Source organism: Girardinichthys multiradiatus, chromosome 18 (assembly GCF_021462225.1).
Source record: "Girardinichthys multiradiatus isolate DD_20200921_A chromosome 18, DD_fGirMul_XY1, whole genome shotgun sequence".
Taxonomy (NCBI): Eukaryota; Metazoa; Chordata; class Actinopteri; order Cyprinodontiformes; family Goodeidae; genus Girardinichthys; species Girardinichthys multiradiatus.
This window is the reverse complement of record NC_061810.1, coordinates 24,234,956-24,252,602: the sequence shown is the minus strand read 5'-3', so window position 1 is coordinate 24,252,602 and position 17,647 is coordinate 24,234,956. Positions and strand designations below refer to the sequence as shown.

General features: G+C 39.6%; 1 protein-coding gene across 2 annotated transcripts in view; it reads right to left on the bottom strand.

Moving 5' to 3' along the window:
- Window positions 1–17,611, bottom strand: part of LOC124884000 (F-BAR and double SH3 domains protein 2-like) — an 89,199-nt gene extending 71,588 nt beyond the window's left edge. For both annotated transcript variants that reach the window (XM_047391560.1, XM_047391561.1), the window contains exons 1-2: window positions 17,296–17,611; window positions 9,554–9,651 (exon numbers count right to left, since the gene is read on the bottom strand). In XM_047391560.1, coding sequence (XP_047247516.1) covers window positions 9,554–9,651; window positions 17,296–17,316 — 119 coding nt within the window. In that variant the 5' untranslated portion in view covers window positions 17,317–17,611. The remainder of the gene's footprint in view (window positions 1–9,553; window positions 9,652–17,295) is intronic.
- Between the last annotated feature and the right edge of the window lie 36 nt (window positions 17,612–17,647).

The window sequence follows — 17,647 nt, the reverse complement described above, 5'->3', positions numbered from 1 at the left end:
AACAGGGTGGCACGATATACCATCATCGCAATATTTACCAATATTATCTCCAGAGCGAGGTTTTCTAACATTGTACAGCCATAACTGACAATAACATTGTCCCAATCGGAACACAAATCCATACATATTATAGTTGCGTCACAATGACGATTAAAAAATGCTTTAATGTGTCAAACGTTGACAAGGCATTGTCATTATAAAGACAAATATCTCCAAATGATTATGCCATAGGAGTGCAGGAAAACAAAAAGTATTTATATCCAAATTGTAACTTATGTTTTATAAAATGCTTACAATATCATGTTTACTAGACAGTTGCACTGTATTATCTAAACACAGAACCTGCAGCCTAACCCAGCATTTTCTACACTCCGTCTATATTTAGCTTTTATTTATGGTGTGTCTAATCAGCGATTAGCATTAAGCAGTTGACCAGAAATACATGTGATTCACACTTAAAGTGATAATTGTGTTCATTTCCTGATAATCTATTTATATTGAGAGTTCTTCAGCAGACAACAGCAGTTCTTACCTACACTGTAACACCGATGTGTTTACTCAAAGCAAGAATAACAAACACCTTCGTCAGACTTGTTTTTAGGCTTCACCACATCTTTCCAATCTTATTAAAACAAGTAGACATCAGAGACGTTCATTTTTGGCTGCAGAGAACAGATAGATTAAATCATTGCTGAAAAAGTAGGGGAAAACATTTATTTATTACACACAGAGCAATATATTCCAACCACATTTTCTGTTAATTATAATGATTCTGACTTATAGCTAATGTCAACCCAAACTTCTGGTTCACATAAACTTTGACTAGTACATAGGACCAATAAAACTTTTGTTCCTATACAGAAAAGTGTATGAGACTGACATGCATCTTGGCATATGCCATGTGAAAAGGTCATTGCGCCCAAACCCTAATCACTGATTGTGCCACGCTTGGCAGCTACAACTGCGATTAAGCATAACCGGCACTCCTGCAGTAACTTTGGTAGATTGGGCATTTCTGAGAGCTCCCACTGTGGTTCCGTGGGGACCCAAAGCCTCAGAAATGGCTTTGTGACACTTTCCAGACTGACAGATGTCAATTACTTTGTTTCTCCTTTGTTCTTGAATGTCTTAAAATCAGGTCACGATGTGTTGCTTTTTGAGACCTTTAATCGTACTTCATGACGTCCGATAGGTTCTACATGTAAGAGATATGTTGATTTTAGTCTGGCGATAATCAGGCCTGGATGCAAAAATCATAACTTAAAAACTGCCTCGTGTTCATTCACATTACTTTTGTCTGATATGAAAATTAGTTTGATGATCCTAAAAATGTGACAAAAAACAAAAAGCAAAAAAACAGGAAAACCTGTAAGATGACAAACAGCAGTGTAAGTGAATGATTGATGCTGGCTGTTTTTCTTCCTTCTGCTCTTTGCAGACTTTTTATGTCTTATTACTATGTGTCTGCGTGTTAGTTAGGCACTTTGTAAACAGAGGTGAAATCAACACCAGCACAGAGCCAATAAGCACATCAACAAACACAAATCACGCTGGGATCCCTGGGCATGTCTAGACCTTTCATGATGTCATGGTGACATTACAGCAGAGATTGCATATGTAAATAAGGGAATCCAGTCATCAGGTGAAGACATGTCTTAGATTCATTTTGCATGTTTATGGGACACTACTTATTTATTCCAGCTGTGTCAAAATTGTAACAATTGTGAGCAACAATACAATGTACTTGTCAGTTTTATTCTGCCATCTAAAACCTGCTCACACTGTTCACTAATCTCTGCAGTACGTCTTTTCTCCCTCTCCCATTCTGCTTTTGTAATTCTTCCCCCACTGCTCCTATTGTTCTCTCCCATCACTCTTTCGGCTACCCCCTGCTTATGACGAATTTATAATTTTAACTGAATGGTGTATGAGTCAGGAATCCGGTCAGCATCAGCTGTGCGTGAAGTAGAAAACAAGAAGAGAAAACAGAGAACCTGCCTGACAAGAAATACTGAAGTCCTTAAAGAGTGGGCAAGAAGTTGATATACTGTTTAAGTGTGTCTCTATGTGCGTGTTTTTAAAGATGCAAGAGTATTTAGTTTAATGACGGGAAAGGGTTTACGGATTTAAAAAAGAGGACATCACTGGTTAACGGCCCACTAACTGAGATCAGTCGCTTGAGTCACAGACGGAAATAGAGACAGAGGAAGGCTGTTATGTTTTCACAGTGCATGATCACCACAAGAAATAACTGGGGAGGTTCTTTAGATCATCCAGACACTTTGCCAGAACATACAGGGGTTGGACAATGAAACTGAAACACCTGATTTTAGACCACAATAATTTATTAGTATGGTGTAGGGCCTCATTTTGCGGTCAATACAGCATCAATTCGTCTTGGGAATGACATATACAAGTCCTGCACAGTGGTCAGAGGGATTTTAAGCCATTCTTCTTGCAGGATAGTGGCCAGGTCACTATGTGATCCTGGTGGAGGAAAACGTTTCCTGACTTGCTCCTCCAAAACACACCAAAGTGGCTCAATAATATTTAGATCTGGTGACTGTGCAGCCCATGGGAGATGTTCAACTTCACTTTCGTGTTCATCAAACCAATCTTTCACCAGTCTTGATGTGTGTATTGGTGCATTGTCATCCTGATACACGGCAACGCCTTCAAGATACAATGTTTGAACCATTGGATGCACATGGTCCTCAAGAATGGTTCGGTAGTCCTTTGCAGTGACGCGCCCATCTAGCACAAGTATTGGGCCAAGGGAATGCCATGATATGGCAGCCCAAACCATCACTGATCCACCCCCATGCTTCACTCTGGGCATGCAACAGTCTGGGTGGTACGCTTCTTCGGGGCTTCTCCACACCGTAACTCTCCCGGATGTGGGGAAAACAGTAAAGGTGGACTCATCAGAGAACAATACATGTTTCACATTGTCCACAGCCCAAGATTTGTGCTCCGTGCACCATTGAAACCGACATTTGGCATTGGCATGAGTGACCAAAGGTTTGGCTATAGCAGCCCGGCAGTGTATATTGACCCTGTGGAGCTCCTGACAGACAGTTCTGGTGGAAACAGGAGAGTTGAGGTGCAGATTTAATTCTGCCGTGATTTGGGCAGCCGTGGTTTTATGTTTTTTGGATACAATCCAGGTTAGCACCCGAACATCCCTTTCAGACAGCTTCCTCTTGCGTCCACAGTTAATCCTGTTGGATGTGGTTCGTCCTTCTTGCTGGTATGCTGACATTACCCTGGATACTGTGGCTCTTGATACATCACAAAGACTTGCTATCTTGGTCACAGATGCGCCAGCCAGACGTGCACCAACAATTTGTCCTCTTTTGAACTCTGGTATGTCACCCACAATGTTGTGTGCATTTCAATATTTTGAGCAAAACTGTGCTCTTACCCTGCTAATTGAACCTTCACACTCTGCTCTTACTGGTGCAATGTGCAATCAATGAAGACTGGCTACCAGGCTGGTCCAATTTAGCCATGAAACCTCCCACACTAAAATGACAGGTGTTTCAGTTTCATTGTCCAACCCCTGTACGTGTAAGGGTTTGATCTTATTTGGTAAAACTCTGAAACCTATAGGTTTAATACAATGGAAAGATCAAACAAATGTTACTAATGTAGTCTGAAACTAAAGAAAACACTGTCTATAATAATTATCTGCCTAAATGGCTGCTGCACAAATCCCTAAACAGATCATGATCTATTTTATAACTGTTAAACCAATGGCTTATGGGAGAGGCAGCCTGCTACTTTTCTAACTTCCTTTAGTAACTTGTGCAACTGCGGTAACGTTTGCTTGTATATAAAGAGGAACAAGAAGAAATTCAGTTTCAGCTGTGATGGGTCTTTTGTTCTCGCCTATAACAGTTTTACAGCTAACGTGTTTGTTAGGGTCTCACAGTTGGATCCCATTCATTGGTCAGCTTTGTTCAATATGTACTTTAAAAACAATCATGGCAGACAAAGCATCTGGATGCTTGCACAGGTTTACTGGTTCAACACAGTTAGCGGCAACATGTATGAGAATGTAATGAGACGACATACCCAGGGGCTACAAATGAGCAAACGTTTTTTTAAGCTGCTGAATGCTCTCTATGAAATTTGGTTTTATTTATTTGTTAGTTTATTTCAATAGAGAGAAGTGTTCTCTATTGACATAAACTAACAATCTGCCCAGTCGGTCGTGGCAGATGGCCGCTCACACAGAGCCTGGTTCTGCTGGAGGTTTCTTCCTGTTAAAAGGGAGCTTTTCCTCTCCACTGTTGCTACATGCATGCTCAGTATGAGGGATTGCTGCAAAGTCAACGCCGGTGACTGTCCACTGTCTCTACATGCTCATCCAGGAGGAGTGAATGCTGCAAATCTCTGACTCAATGAAATCTGCTGGGTTTCCTTAGATAGAAAAACTTTTTATCCAATTTGAATAAATAACTCTTATCTGACTGCACTGTTTGAGAGTTAGAATTAATTGGAATGTATGTACCTGACTTGAAATCTGTATGATTCGATTGAACTGACTTTGTGAAGTGCCTTCAGGCGACATGTGTTGTGAATTGGTGCTATATAAATAAAACTGAATTGAATTGGATTGAATTGTTCTTGTACAACTTTAACACTGGTTGTAACCTAAGTTCATTTGTAATGTCTGTCCCTAGTGAGCTGCAACAAAACGTCAAACAGTTAAAGAAAACAAATCCTATATTTTTACATGAAAATTTCAGTCTCTATTAGTCCATGTTAAATAACTGGTCTAATAAAAACTGATTACATTTACTTTGAAGTTTGACTAATGACTAAAATAGTGCTTCTTTTTTAGCTCCATATCACGTATCCACTCAGCCTATATCACATTCACAATGTGCTGAATATTCTGGCTTTTTATTTTTGTAATACATAAATATGAAGGGTTTTGTTTTATTTATTTTTTCATGCTATGGGGGATTGATATTTTTTAAGGAAATGTGTCTTAAGTCAATGTTCGCCTTTTATTTAGTGGTTTGCAATAAATGCAAAATTTGGCTCTTAGAAAAATATTTACAGATTTTTTATTTAGATTATTTGATTAATAGAAAATTAATTTAATAGGATAAAACAAAAACAAAATTAATTAGTAACGGCTCTACTCTTAAACAAATAACTGACACAACTTTCTAATTCCATCAGAAAGTAACCCAATAACCTTTCTACAAACTCAAAGTTTACGTAAATTAGAATTTTAACTTCTATTTGAGATGATGGGCCTGAACAACAATTGCTTCCATGTGGACAAGAGTCCCAGACATAAAGCAAGAGTGCTTTAAGAATAGATAAAACAGCCACTCAGCTTCTGGAATAGCCCCAACACCAAACCTTTATTTATTAATTTATAAACTATTGCATAAAAGCCTCGACCATGCCAGGAAAACAAATTAAAATAAGCTTTGCTAAGAACAACTCTTTTAAGAACGGGTCAAATATTCATCCAGAATTACGACAGGACCTTGATGAAGGCTGTAAAAGGCATCTGGTTTCTTTGCACCATATATCAGTGGGGGCGGGGCGTATGCACGTTTGAGCCTCTGTGCATAGTTTTAACGCTGTGTTGATTAGAATAAATTCAAACTCAAACTGTTATTGATTATTGATATTCTTCTATATTTTATGCCCATGATAACTTTATGGAAACTCATCTTCGGGACTCCATTTACTGGACATATTGGAGGTGGAAACAACATAGGGTTAAAATAATAAGTTCAATTAAAAGAAATCCGTTGACTAAAACTCAAAAGCTTTAATAAACTTTAATAAATGATTATTATGATTATATGATGAACAACAAGAAAACTGAATAGGATAAGTAACAGATGAAGTCGTTCCTGCTCCATTCACCCACAGGATAACAACATCACAGCCAACGACGGCTATGATCAGTCACGGCTGCTGAAACGTAAGCTGTCAAACGGATCTCTGTGGAACATGGAGTCACTGTTCATCTCAAAAGCAACTTTCAGAGACCGTCACTGGTGCGGTTCCAGATAGGCTGAAGGACAACACTTAGATCTGATGAGTAATAATACTTGTACATTAAAAAGCTGCTTAGAACAAAGCCAAAGATGATCAATCACTGCTCTTACAGGGGCTAAATGTGAAATGGGAAAAGTGTTGCTGTGTTAATGTTGATTAGCATTAATAGCACTTTATTACTTACAAGTTCTCTGCTGTTTGGAGTAGTACTTGAGGTTTTCTGCAGTATATTTCTGTGAAATACAGAGACACCCCTGCCTAATTGCTATTGCCAACTTGCAGAATAGTTTTGCATTAATCTGAGGCTTTGATTTTCTGTTCCCTGTGCTTTTAAATTATGGAGGCTGCAGCGACGTGCACTCATCAGGACTCTGAGAGCGATCTGGGTTCAAACTGGTGAGCTTCATCTCGCTACTCAGCATGGAGAGCCATTATGTTTTAATGATATTCACAGATAATTCCCAGCAATCGGTCAATAAATCTGTGAGAATCGCAAACTTCAATTATCGTTTTGTGAACAGGGCGCCGGCAGAACAGGAAGGGAATTCCATCAAAATCCCAGTCTAATCCTGTGCCATCTGGTCCAGACCATCAGCTACAACATTGGCTCTTTCACTAATTATTTCATTATTATTCAAGTCTTAATAAATCACTAGATTACTTAATACAACAGTTGTTAAAAATGTATTCTTAGAGCTGAAAGAGGTAAAGACACAAAAACATAATCCCAAGCATTTATAAAAATACACACTGAATCTGCAAAAAGCAAGTTAAGAACATCTTTAAATACATGATGGACTTCGGCGTTACCAAAATGGGAGGAATACAAACATATGTGTTTTCTGTGTGAGCCGACATTAACAGTCAGCAGGGGTGGGTGATGCGTGTGTCTCTGTTGAGCCAGATATAAGGGTATACAGGGATTTAGTTGGATTGAGGACAGCAAGTTGACTCCCTGAGCCCACCGACTACTCATCATTTTCTCTTTCCCTGTCTTTTTCTGGCCATCCCTACCCAAGCCTGGTCTAGCAAACACACCAATCCAAAGGATTAAATCCACCACCCTTCCTCTCTCATCTTTCTTCTTACTTGCATTACTTTTTCTTCTACTGTCACCCTGAACCTTATAGAATCTGCGCGCACAAAACACGTGATTGTGGGCAAGAGCGGCGAGTGCTCTTATTCAAGTTCCCCAGTGGTCTGATTAGAGTAAATAACCTCAGAAAAACCTCAGAGCAGCTTTTGGGATTAAGGCGCTACATTTAATGTTGTCTTCATGTGGAAAAATACGGACTTTTTAACTTTGAAAAATGTCTCGTGAGGCCAGACTTTCTGTGCCCTCCTGTAGGCTTCAATCATTTCAAAGATGGGTCAGCCGCCATTCTTTACTGGATGAATTTTACAGATTTCAAGCAAATATGAGCCTTTATTTCTAAATACACTCATGGTAAAAACAAACAATTCTATGAAAAAAAAAAAAACGATTCAATACTGTCAAAACGTATTACCAAAAATAAAATCTTATATACAAAGTATGTAAAACCATTTGTTATTTGAAGAGGGTCTACTTTATTGTTGCCATGACAGTAAATTTACTGTCATGGTAACAATTGTAATGCATATCACCCTGAACATACCACCATCAGCATGGAACATGGAGGAGGCAGCATCATGGGGAAGGGATGTTCGAGTTGAAGGGTAGCTGGATGAAGCTGGATGGATGATCAAAATGACTGGAAAAACGGTGTATAAATTCAGTCCGTTTACCATTTGGAGGCTGCCAATGACTTGAGATTGGTGTCGCAGGTTCACATTCCAGAGCTAAAATTGAATGGTTTAAATCAAAGCCATTTCAATTGTTAAAATGGCCTAGTCAAAGTCCAGAACAATGGGCAACAATTGTAGTCTCTGGACTGGTCCCCAAAAGGCATTGTAATTGCAGCAAAATGTGGTTCTACAGAGTACTGACTCAGGGGGCTGAAAACAAATGCACGCCACACTTTCTAATACAAAAAACTACAAATCACATATCACTTCAAAAGTATGCACTGTTCTGCTTTGCTCTAGGACATAAAATCTCAATAAACTGTTGTTTAGCTGCTGTATAAAGACAAAATGCGATGCAGATTACATTTTGTGGCACAACGTGCAAGGCCAGTGTGGAGCGGGCTCGGATCTTGTCCGAGAAACTTGTCATGTTAGCGTTTTTTGAAAAACTGCACAAGTAACGAAGAAAAGTAAAGAACAGTAAATGTAGTTCACAGCAAAGAAGTTAGCTTCACTTTCATTAGTAGTTTGTAAAATGGTATACCTTTATTTATTTTTACTCCATCCTCTATTGCTCATTTGTTATAAAACTTATTTGCCCTCCATGGACCCTCATCACACAATTTTTCCAGAGTGGAAATGACAGAAATAGGAATAATTAAAGATGGGTTTTATAGAAGAAATCTGTGAAACAACTGCGATGTTACAATACAAACAGCTGGATGTTGTTTTAATATATTTGTTAAAGTTTATATATTGGCAAATAAATATGTCAAATTGAAAAATTTTGAGATTTTATTATTAAATAAATGATGTACCGAACACTGTTAAGTATCGATACGGATTCCCAGATACCGGGCATCGGTGCCATATCAGTTCAAATGTGAAAGGTACCGATCCCTACAAATCACTGCAAAACTCTGCTGCTCTCTACTTTACCTTTAAAATGTGTCATCACAAACATTCTCAAAACATTAAAAGCTTGAGTAACATACTGAGAAAACACTGCAGGCAGCTTTTTTTATCCCCACTGATGAGGATGACAAGGACAATTTGGAGATCTTTAGCCTGTGGCATGCGGTTTTACCTCTCACCGACTGACACAACCGACACATTGTGGTCGCATGTGTTTAACTGGCTCACACAATGTCCCACGAGTGAGACCTGAGCCTTGTTCACTCTCCAAAACCCCTGCAGCAACAGGCCAATCTGGTCACAAACAGCTGGAGCTGCCTCCTGAGAGTGCCGAGAGAAGAGTTGAGACAGGCTGAAAACGAGAAGCAGAGCACAGGACAGCAACGGGAGCAGAAAGGCAGATAGTATTTCTTCTATTTATTAATTTTTTTTTTTTTTTCTGTTATAAATAATCGAAGTTTAGTCAACAGAGAAAATGAAACCAAGAAACGGACCTGATGCTTTAACCCACGGCCGAATCCATACGGGACTCACATGGGTCATGAAGAAACAGAAAGAAAAACTGATTGGAAAAGCATCCGTTCACGCTAAAAAAAAAACATGGAAAAGCGAAAAATCCGGGAGCTATAGATTGACATTGCGAAAAGAAGCTCTTTAGCTGCTTCCTTTCCTTTTTATGTTTTGTTCACTGCTGTTTCCACGCAAACCACATCCACCGAGGATGACAAGATTTCAAAACATCTGCCATTTGGCTTGAGGTTTTCAATTTTCATACACAATGAATGGGAAAATGATCCTGTTAGAGCGAATCATGCGGAGCAAAGATCTCTCATACCTCATGTCTTCCAGCAGGTCACATTCGGTCTGATGTTTAAAGTGTAGCCTTGTCATCTGCTCTGTGTGGGTGTTTTTTAGCTCCTGCGTCACTTTGACCTGAAGAAAAAAAACAAAAAAAAAAACAAAACACACATCATCAACCGAGAGATTAATAATTTCTTCATCTCACTAACCTGCAGGCATCTTATCTCATCTTCACCAACAGATAACCCTTCTGGAAAACAACCGTTTACTTTATTAGTAGAATGTCATTAACAAGATATGAAACTGGATTTTTTTACTTATTTCTTGGTATAAGGACCTAATTACTTACTGATCAATATCAATTCACTATTCACCATTCTTTTATTACACCTTCTTAGACGGAGGGTTGTCAGAAAATTAAGCATGTAAAAAGAGCATAGCCTCACATTCGAGAGGAATCAAGGCATGGACTGCTATTAGATGCACACATTTCTTTCATTAAAAACACAAAAGCAAAACAGTTCAACATACTAAATATGCTTGTTTAGTTTTTATCTACAAAAGGTTTATCATTGTTTTGATTTTCACACAGATTAAAGCAAAAATATTGAAGAAATGCCAGTAAAATGCTGTAGCAGTAGTTACTGCGCAGGATGTTTTATCTTGTTGCTGTTCTGCATCTTAGAGTAACAAAGTATAAAAAGCTGCTCTCAGCTGGTTAATTAGTTGGGCTATCTCCTCCGCTGGCTAGCCTGCAGTCAGCTCCTCAGCAGATACACTCATCCTAGCTTGCCGACTTTAGCTTTAAAACTGCGTTACCTTAACATGATCGACAGATAAGGATCTCTCAGTTTCCATAGCATTACTGTCTGTGGAAATATTTCCAGACTGGAAAATTCGTCATTCTCGTTTGCAAGGTAAAAGTGTAGCAGTTTTGTCTCAACCAGCTGACCCGGCAGTACGCAGCAGTATGTGGGGGAGGGGCAGCGCTGGGTAATTCAGTCCCACACTTTCTCTGAAATCTCATTAAACTTCAGGGGTTTTGACTCTCATTTCTTAAAACCTCTGTATACCTTGATATCAGTAAGCTGTCCTTTTTTACCTAGAAACATAGAAACTGTCAGAGTTAGATATACTGATAAACTCAGAGAACGTATCCAATGAAGACACAAGCGAGTCAAAGTTATCTTCGAATGGCCAGGGAGAGACAGTCCATTCTCTCAGAGGAGCTGCCCTGTGACACAGCCTTTTATTGAAGAAAGGAAAAAACACTCATGTCACAGCATCATGGGTGTGGCTACACACAGTTTCACAAAAACAAGTCCTGCTGAATAAAACTGGTTCTGGCCAGATGCTGATACGGCACACACGTCTGGCATTCAAGGACAAGGAGATTGGCTGGGGTGCGAACAGACTGCTTCCCAAACTCCTCCACACACACACAAGTTCCTGCTCAGTCTGCATAGCAACCACCCAAATGCAACTCTTAAGACAAGATGACAATTCTGTTAATACTTCATAAAAGTACTTCAAAGATCAATGTAAAAAGTATTCAAACCAATTCTATCAACGTTCACCAAACTAAAAGACATTTTCATTTATTTAATGGTAAATCATAAAGATAAAGAACCTTTTTAAACTAAGCAATAATAATTCATGTACAAATCTTCCAACAGAAACATAATTAGGGAAACTGTCCAATCTGATATTGGGATCAAACCAGATTCTGACGTGATTCTGGGATCAGACGGAGGCCACCGATCCAGACTCTGTGCTCCTGTGTTGCTACAGGTGATGTTTTGCCTGAAAGTTAAAGCTGCCACAAAAAGAAAAATGTTGCACCCTTTATAATAAAATATATGTAGTAATCTCATAAACTGAGATGATCAGATCTTTCATATAACTTGATGTATTTGTCTAGTTTGCCAGATTAAGAGAAGTTTAAAGACATGTGTAGAGCTTGTTAAGGAAACCTGCTGTCAGTGGACAGTCTGCTGGCAACCAAAGACATCAGGAGATTTTGGGTTAGTAGAAATCAATACGTTTTCCTGACATTGTGCGGCCCCATATGGGGACACCTCTAATATTTATAATCAAGAAAATACAGTAATGCTTGTTCATGACGGAAAAGCTCGGTACATTGCATTGTTAAGTCATTTTGTTGCTGAATGAAGCAACAACAAAATCTGGTTTACAAATGTAATCGCAGTTTATTTGCCATTAGATGTGACTGAGGCTACTCGGCTGGTTGCACTGAGAAACAGACCGACCCTTGTGTTATAAAAAGATAAAAAATTAAGTTTCATCTCACACACAAATGAGCTTCGCTGATTAAGCTGGATTCATTCACACTGTTCTGTGCTAAAAACTGCCACAGAGACAGACCCTTACATACATCCACGCATCTCCTGCCAAACAGAGAAGGTCACCGGGCATTGTGGTCTGTATATCATCATCCATTCAAGGGGGCAACAGTGGGCAAATTCATGACGATTCTAGACAAAACAATCAGCGACATCCACACAAACACACACACACACAGAGAGAGAGAGAGAGAGAGAGAGAGAGAGAGAGAGAGAGAGAGAGCGGATACTTCCTTTCTTTCATTAGCTGCCCCTCTGAAGATAAGGAGAGAGTAGTTCAATACATTATCAGGGTAAAAACACTTGATTTCACCTCCTTTCACTCAGAGGGAACCACAGGAGGACTGAGGCGTAAAGAGGGATGGGCACAGGGCTATATGGGGATCAGGAGGCCAGGGGGAGGAGAGCTGGGTGTGAGAGGACAAGGAGGTGAACCATGAAGAGCGAGGAAGGAAATGAGAGTGAGAACAGAAAAAGAGAGAATGAGATGGCGAGGCTAAAAGCGATGGGTGGTGGTCCGGAAGAAGGTGATGTGTGCATTAAAGATGATCTTAACGGAGCTGGCAGTCGTATTGGGAAAATAAATAGGAGCACAATTTCCAACACATTGATTCCTCCATGTTAGCTTCTTTGCTTTTAATGCTCCTAAAAGCAAAACGTGCTCTTTAGCTTAGAAAAACACAGTGTTTTTCTTGTTATTAAATGATTTATTTATTTTACTCTTCTTTCCCCCACCTGGTTTAAAATAAATGTCACTGACACTGGAGTAAGAATGTGTAAAAAGTTGCTTAATAGTTTGAATACCTGCTTATTTTAGTATGTATACTTTTAGAAGGGACTAATGTGAAGGATGTAAGCTATAGGAGAAGCAGCACTCGGTGAAGCACGTCTATTTACTCTGCAGTCTTGCAACATAACCACTGATCCAACCTAACATCCACATTGGTGTATATATAGTGGTGCTCAGAGGTTTACATACACTCGTCATCTGTGATGATGTTGTATTCATTTTGCTCAGTTATTTTTCCAGGGTGGAAAGTAAGTAAAACAAACAAAATGATACATACAGGCTCAAATACATATGTAAACCCCCACTGATACATGGATACGTTACAGAGAAACCATTAACAGCCATAATTAGGGGTGCCTATTTGACCACTTTAATAAAATAAAATTTATAAAAAAGAAACGTAATTAAATTTTTGATAAGACCCGGCTTTTGAGCATCAATTTACAAAGAGTTGAAGTTGGGGCTAATCTTAGCCTTCTTTATCTGTTCCAGAGTCTGTCTTAATGTGTGTTTGGGATCAGTGTCTAATGTCTGGTTCAAACGGCAAGATTTTAAAATTGGCGGTTGATTTTCAAAACCCGAGAGCCCACACATGATGATATAAAAAAGCAGACATAACAGGTTTGGTTCTACAGTGCGTGGTGCACAGCCGCATGACAAGCAAACACACCACACATGGACAAATTTCACTGACGAACATTCAGATGTCAGACGGGAAATCTCGCAAAACCTCTCGAGATCCAGTGTGAGTTCAGGGTACGTCAACAAGGCCGATGAGGAAGAAGCAACTGTGATAGTTTGTGGACTAATTTTACCAGAGAAGCCAAATAGCTTAAAGGGTAAATCATCAAGAGGATGATCCCATACATCAAAGGTGGTTTTTGATATGGATGAAGCAGGTGTTAGTGGGGGTATATGTAGGTATTTGAGCCTTTATGTATATTTTCTACTCCATGTGTATAAGAGAGAGCGGACAATAAATACACACTTTTGCAATTATGTCTTTGTTTGAAAAAATCTGTGAAGTTGTTTGTTGGATCATCAGGCCAACCCAAACAATGGTTCAAATGCGCCATTAAAAACCACAAATTATTATGACATTTATGCCGTTTATATGTAAACTTCTGAACCACACTGATAAACCAATACTAGCTAGGCCCGGTCCACTTCTACTTCCCATGCAAAACAGAGTTTTGAGTGAGACTGCTGACATTTTTGAATCCATGAGGGCTGGACATCCTAAGATTATTAGAAACAATGACGTTGACACCACTTTATGAAGGCGCTCACTCAATCTCTGCACTAGAAAATGTTTCCACATCTGTCTCACTGTGTCCGGACTGTCCAATAAACTTCAACACATGTAGCCCTTCAGTTCCTCCTCAGCAGCTGCTAATATCTTTACACAAAACTGGTGTAGAACTGAGCAGCAGTTTTAAACATGAAGTGAAATAAACAAGTAGTTTTTCTGGGTTTCCATGTTATAAGCAGATAACTCCCACAGTCAAATGACAATAATGGTAATAATGGTAGGTTTTATTCGTGTTTTTGAATCAGAGAACTATTTTCCTTCCACTTCAGTATTAAGCACTAAAGTGTTCATCAAAGTTTGCAATTGAAACGGGAGTAAACACCGCGCCTTCTGCAGGGCACAGTATGAAAAATACCACAGATGGTGATTTCCAAGGAGCTTTCGGTTGAAGGAAGCCAGATGCATATCTTAGGTACTACGCAAGTATTTGCTTCCTTATTTTTATTTCTCAAAACTGGACGTTTTTGAAAAATGTATAAATATGTGTTGCTAAAATCGCTTGGAACAGAACATGCAAAACAAGATATAATCAATACAACATATCTTCAAGAAAAAAAGCAGTGGAGTTCAGCCTTAATCTATTAAGTCTGTGTTAACCCAGGAGCGGCATGTATAATTTAGGCCCCATCAAACTAATATATGGGGCTCAAACGAGCTGCTTGTTAGCAGACGGGCTGAGACACAGACAAAACGCTTAAGGGGCTGGATGTGTCGCTGTGGGTGGGAGAAAATACTTGTATCTAACAGCCAAACACTGATACACTGGCTGTGGCGCTGCAGGCCGAGTGCATCGAGTGTGTCAGCCACCTTGGCAGAACGTTTAAAAAAAAAAACATCAGGATTTTGACTAATTTGTGTTGATTCTGTGTAGCATTGTAACATTGAAACTGATGAAAAAGACAGCGAGGAATGGCCTCTGCTCGCCGTAGCCTCAGTTCTGAAGGAAGCTTGAAAAGTGGGTGAGTTTTAAGGACATGACGTGACATGTAGAAAGCTAGCACGTCAAAAGCACAGGGGGGAGATATGTGATCATTAAAAGACATCTGCACAGAGGCTTACAGGGCAGCGCTGCTTCCCAAGCATCTGTTTTAGGACTCCACAAATCAAGAAGGAGTGAGACACACACTTCCACACACTGTCTCTCATCTACACCAGATATTTACTTCTTAACTTCTAGTAAAAGGTCAAAGTGGGCTTCTCTGCGTTTTAAAAAAATAAAACAATTCTCTTTCGAAAGCAAAAAAGGTGGATAGTGAAATTCCCAGTTAGATGCATTATTGCATCACTGCAACAAGTATGATCACGCTTGTTATGATATTTAAAACTGCCTCACAATAGCTTTTACCCAAACAAACTGATAATGATTGCTTAGTTTTATTCGGTCCAGGAGAAAGAGTGAACCTCTGCGATTTATTCAACATTTCCACCTTTACGTTTGTTACAGAAAACACAGTTTGGACAGTATACAACGAACTGAGAAGGCTGTATATAATGCCAACAGAGACTACCGAAACAAGAAACCCTTGAGAACTGAAAACCAGAATCTGGAGGATGATCTTTCAGTTATCACGCTGTTTTTTAGTAGAACCAGCTGTTTGTCTTTGTTTAGGTCAGACACCCCGTCTAACTTCACAACTGGGCCTAAAATTTTCTTTTTTGGTAAAGCTTAAAGTTATATCTATAGTTAGGCAGTTACTACTGACCCTTTCTCCCCTCTGCTGTCTTTACTCTTTCTCCATTTACGAGTTGTTCATTTATTGCTGCACATTAACTCTCTGTATACTCTTTATTTCTTCTTTTCTACAGAACCTACTCATAGGCCCAGTTATTCTGTATTTAACTGTCTTTGATTATTGGACAACCCTTCAATAAAGCTGTAGATGCCATTAACTATGTGTATCCTTCTAGGCTTTTTTTCCCCACTCCTAGCCCAGTGCTTTCATTGTTTGGCAGAGGTTCTTTGTCTGAAAAAGTCATTGATGAACTATTAACACCTCTATTTTTATTTCCTATAGAAAGTATGCCTTGTCCAGTATTTCTGTGTTTCATTCATGGCCAAAGCCTTTGACAAAGTTTTTACTGATGATACCAACTCCATATTTTTCTTTCCCATATAAAGTACTCCTGGAACAGGAGGGGTCTCCTTCCCCTCCTCTCAACTCCCAGCCGGTCAAGGTGATGGCTGCCCATCCAAAGCCTGGTTCTCCTTCTCTTTATTTCTGTTAAAAGGGAATCCTTCCCCTCCACTGTCTCCCTGTGCCTTCTCAGGGCCTGGGAGGGCATATTAGTGAAAGTTCAATACAGACTGTTTTCTAGCTGGCAAGATATGATAAATAAAATCTAACAGTGCTATATTATAATCAGATGCAACTGAATTATCTGTAATTAAATCTGAATTTCAATCTGACTGCATTGGGATGCACTGGATTGTATCTTTTGAAAGATTTTTTTGGTGAATTAGTGCTATGTAAATACATTGAACTGAAGGTCCTGTTTTCTTAGATGAAGAGAGGACCTCATAACTTGTAAAAAAAAAAAAAAAAAAAACATATTCCACTCAAACGCGTGGATTTAAGCTCCTTATTGAACTTATAGCTGCACCTCCCGTTAGTTTTCAGATTGAATGTGACGCTCCCAGACAGCTGTGCTGTAGAGACTGTAGAGGCTGCTCTACTCTAGAGCCAAACACAAATCAATAAGCCAGCATCAGACCTGGCTCTGGCGTGTGATTTTTAGTTCCTGCCAGCTCAGCTTCCTTACAGATGAAACAATGTCAACCTCGTTAGATTTAAGCTCTTTCACTGACGTAAAAAGATGATGCCTCACATTGAACAATTAACAGCTATTTGTGTTGTTGTTGTTGTTGTCTGAAAACAAAAGCTGTCACAAATCTGACAGCATACATAAATTAGCGAAATAACAACACTGGGTTTAGCTTGAACTGTGAACCTAAACGCAACGCGTTGCCAGATAAATAAACACCCAAATTAAAGTTATTTCTGCAACAACGCGCGTCAAAATGACAGCATCGGTATTACAGTAAGTACAACATACTGATGCTTTGTTTAAAACGTCTTCGAGCAGCCCACCTAGCGCCTTTTAGCTAACGCTGTTTGGCGTTTTAACGGCTGGACAGATGCCCGTTCATGTCAATAAAGGTTCCTAACTCGCCATGCTAGCACCACTGTGTGCGTTGTCCAATGCTTTTTGTGTGTGGTCATTAAAATACCTCCATCTGAGGTTAACGACACCGTTATGTCATTGTGTGTGCAGCCAGCTAAAAAACATAACGGACCCTGGAAATCACTCACCTTCCTCGGCGGCGGCTGCATTTTGGAGATTTGACATGAATGGTATTTCCCTTGCGAGATGCACTGCAATTCCAGGAGGAAATCCAAATCCGTGTGGGACTAATAATAATATTTCCTCTTCTCCGCAAACAGAAATCCCCTCCCGCCCTTCCCCTCCCCTTTCTCCTTTCAAAAGTCGTCAGGGAGTAGAAGACGGGGAGTTAAATCTGTACTCCGGCGGCCATGATTGATGATAAATAGCCAGTTTTATTGAGAGCCGAAGCTACGAGGAGGCACTGCACACGCTTGGTGCTGGTTGCTGCCACTACGAGAGCGTTTACTGTACTGTTATAGGCAGCAGAGAAAGAAAGAG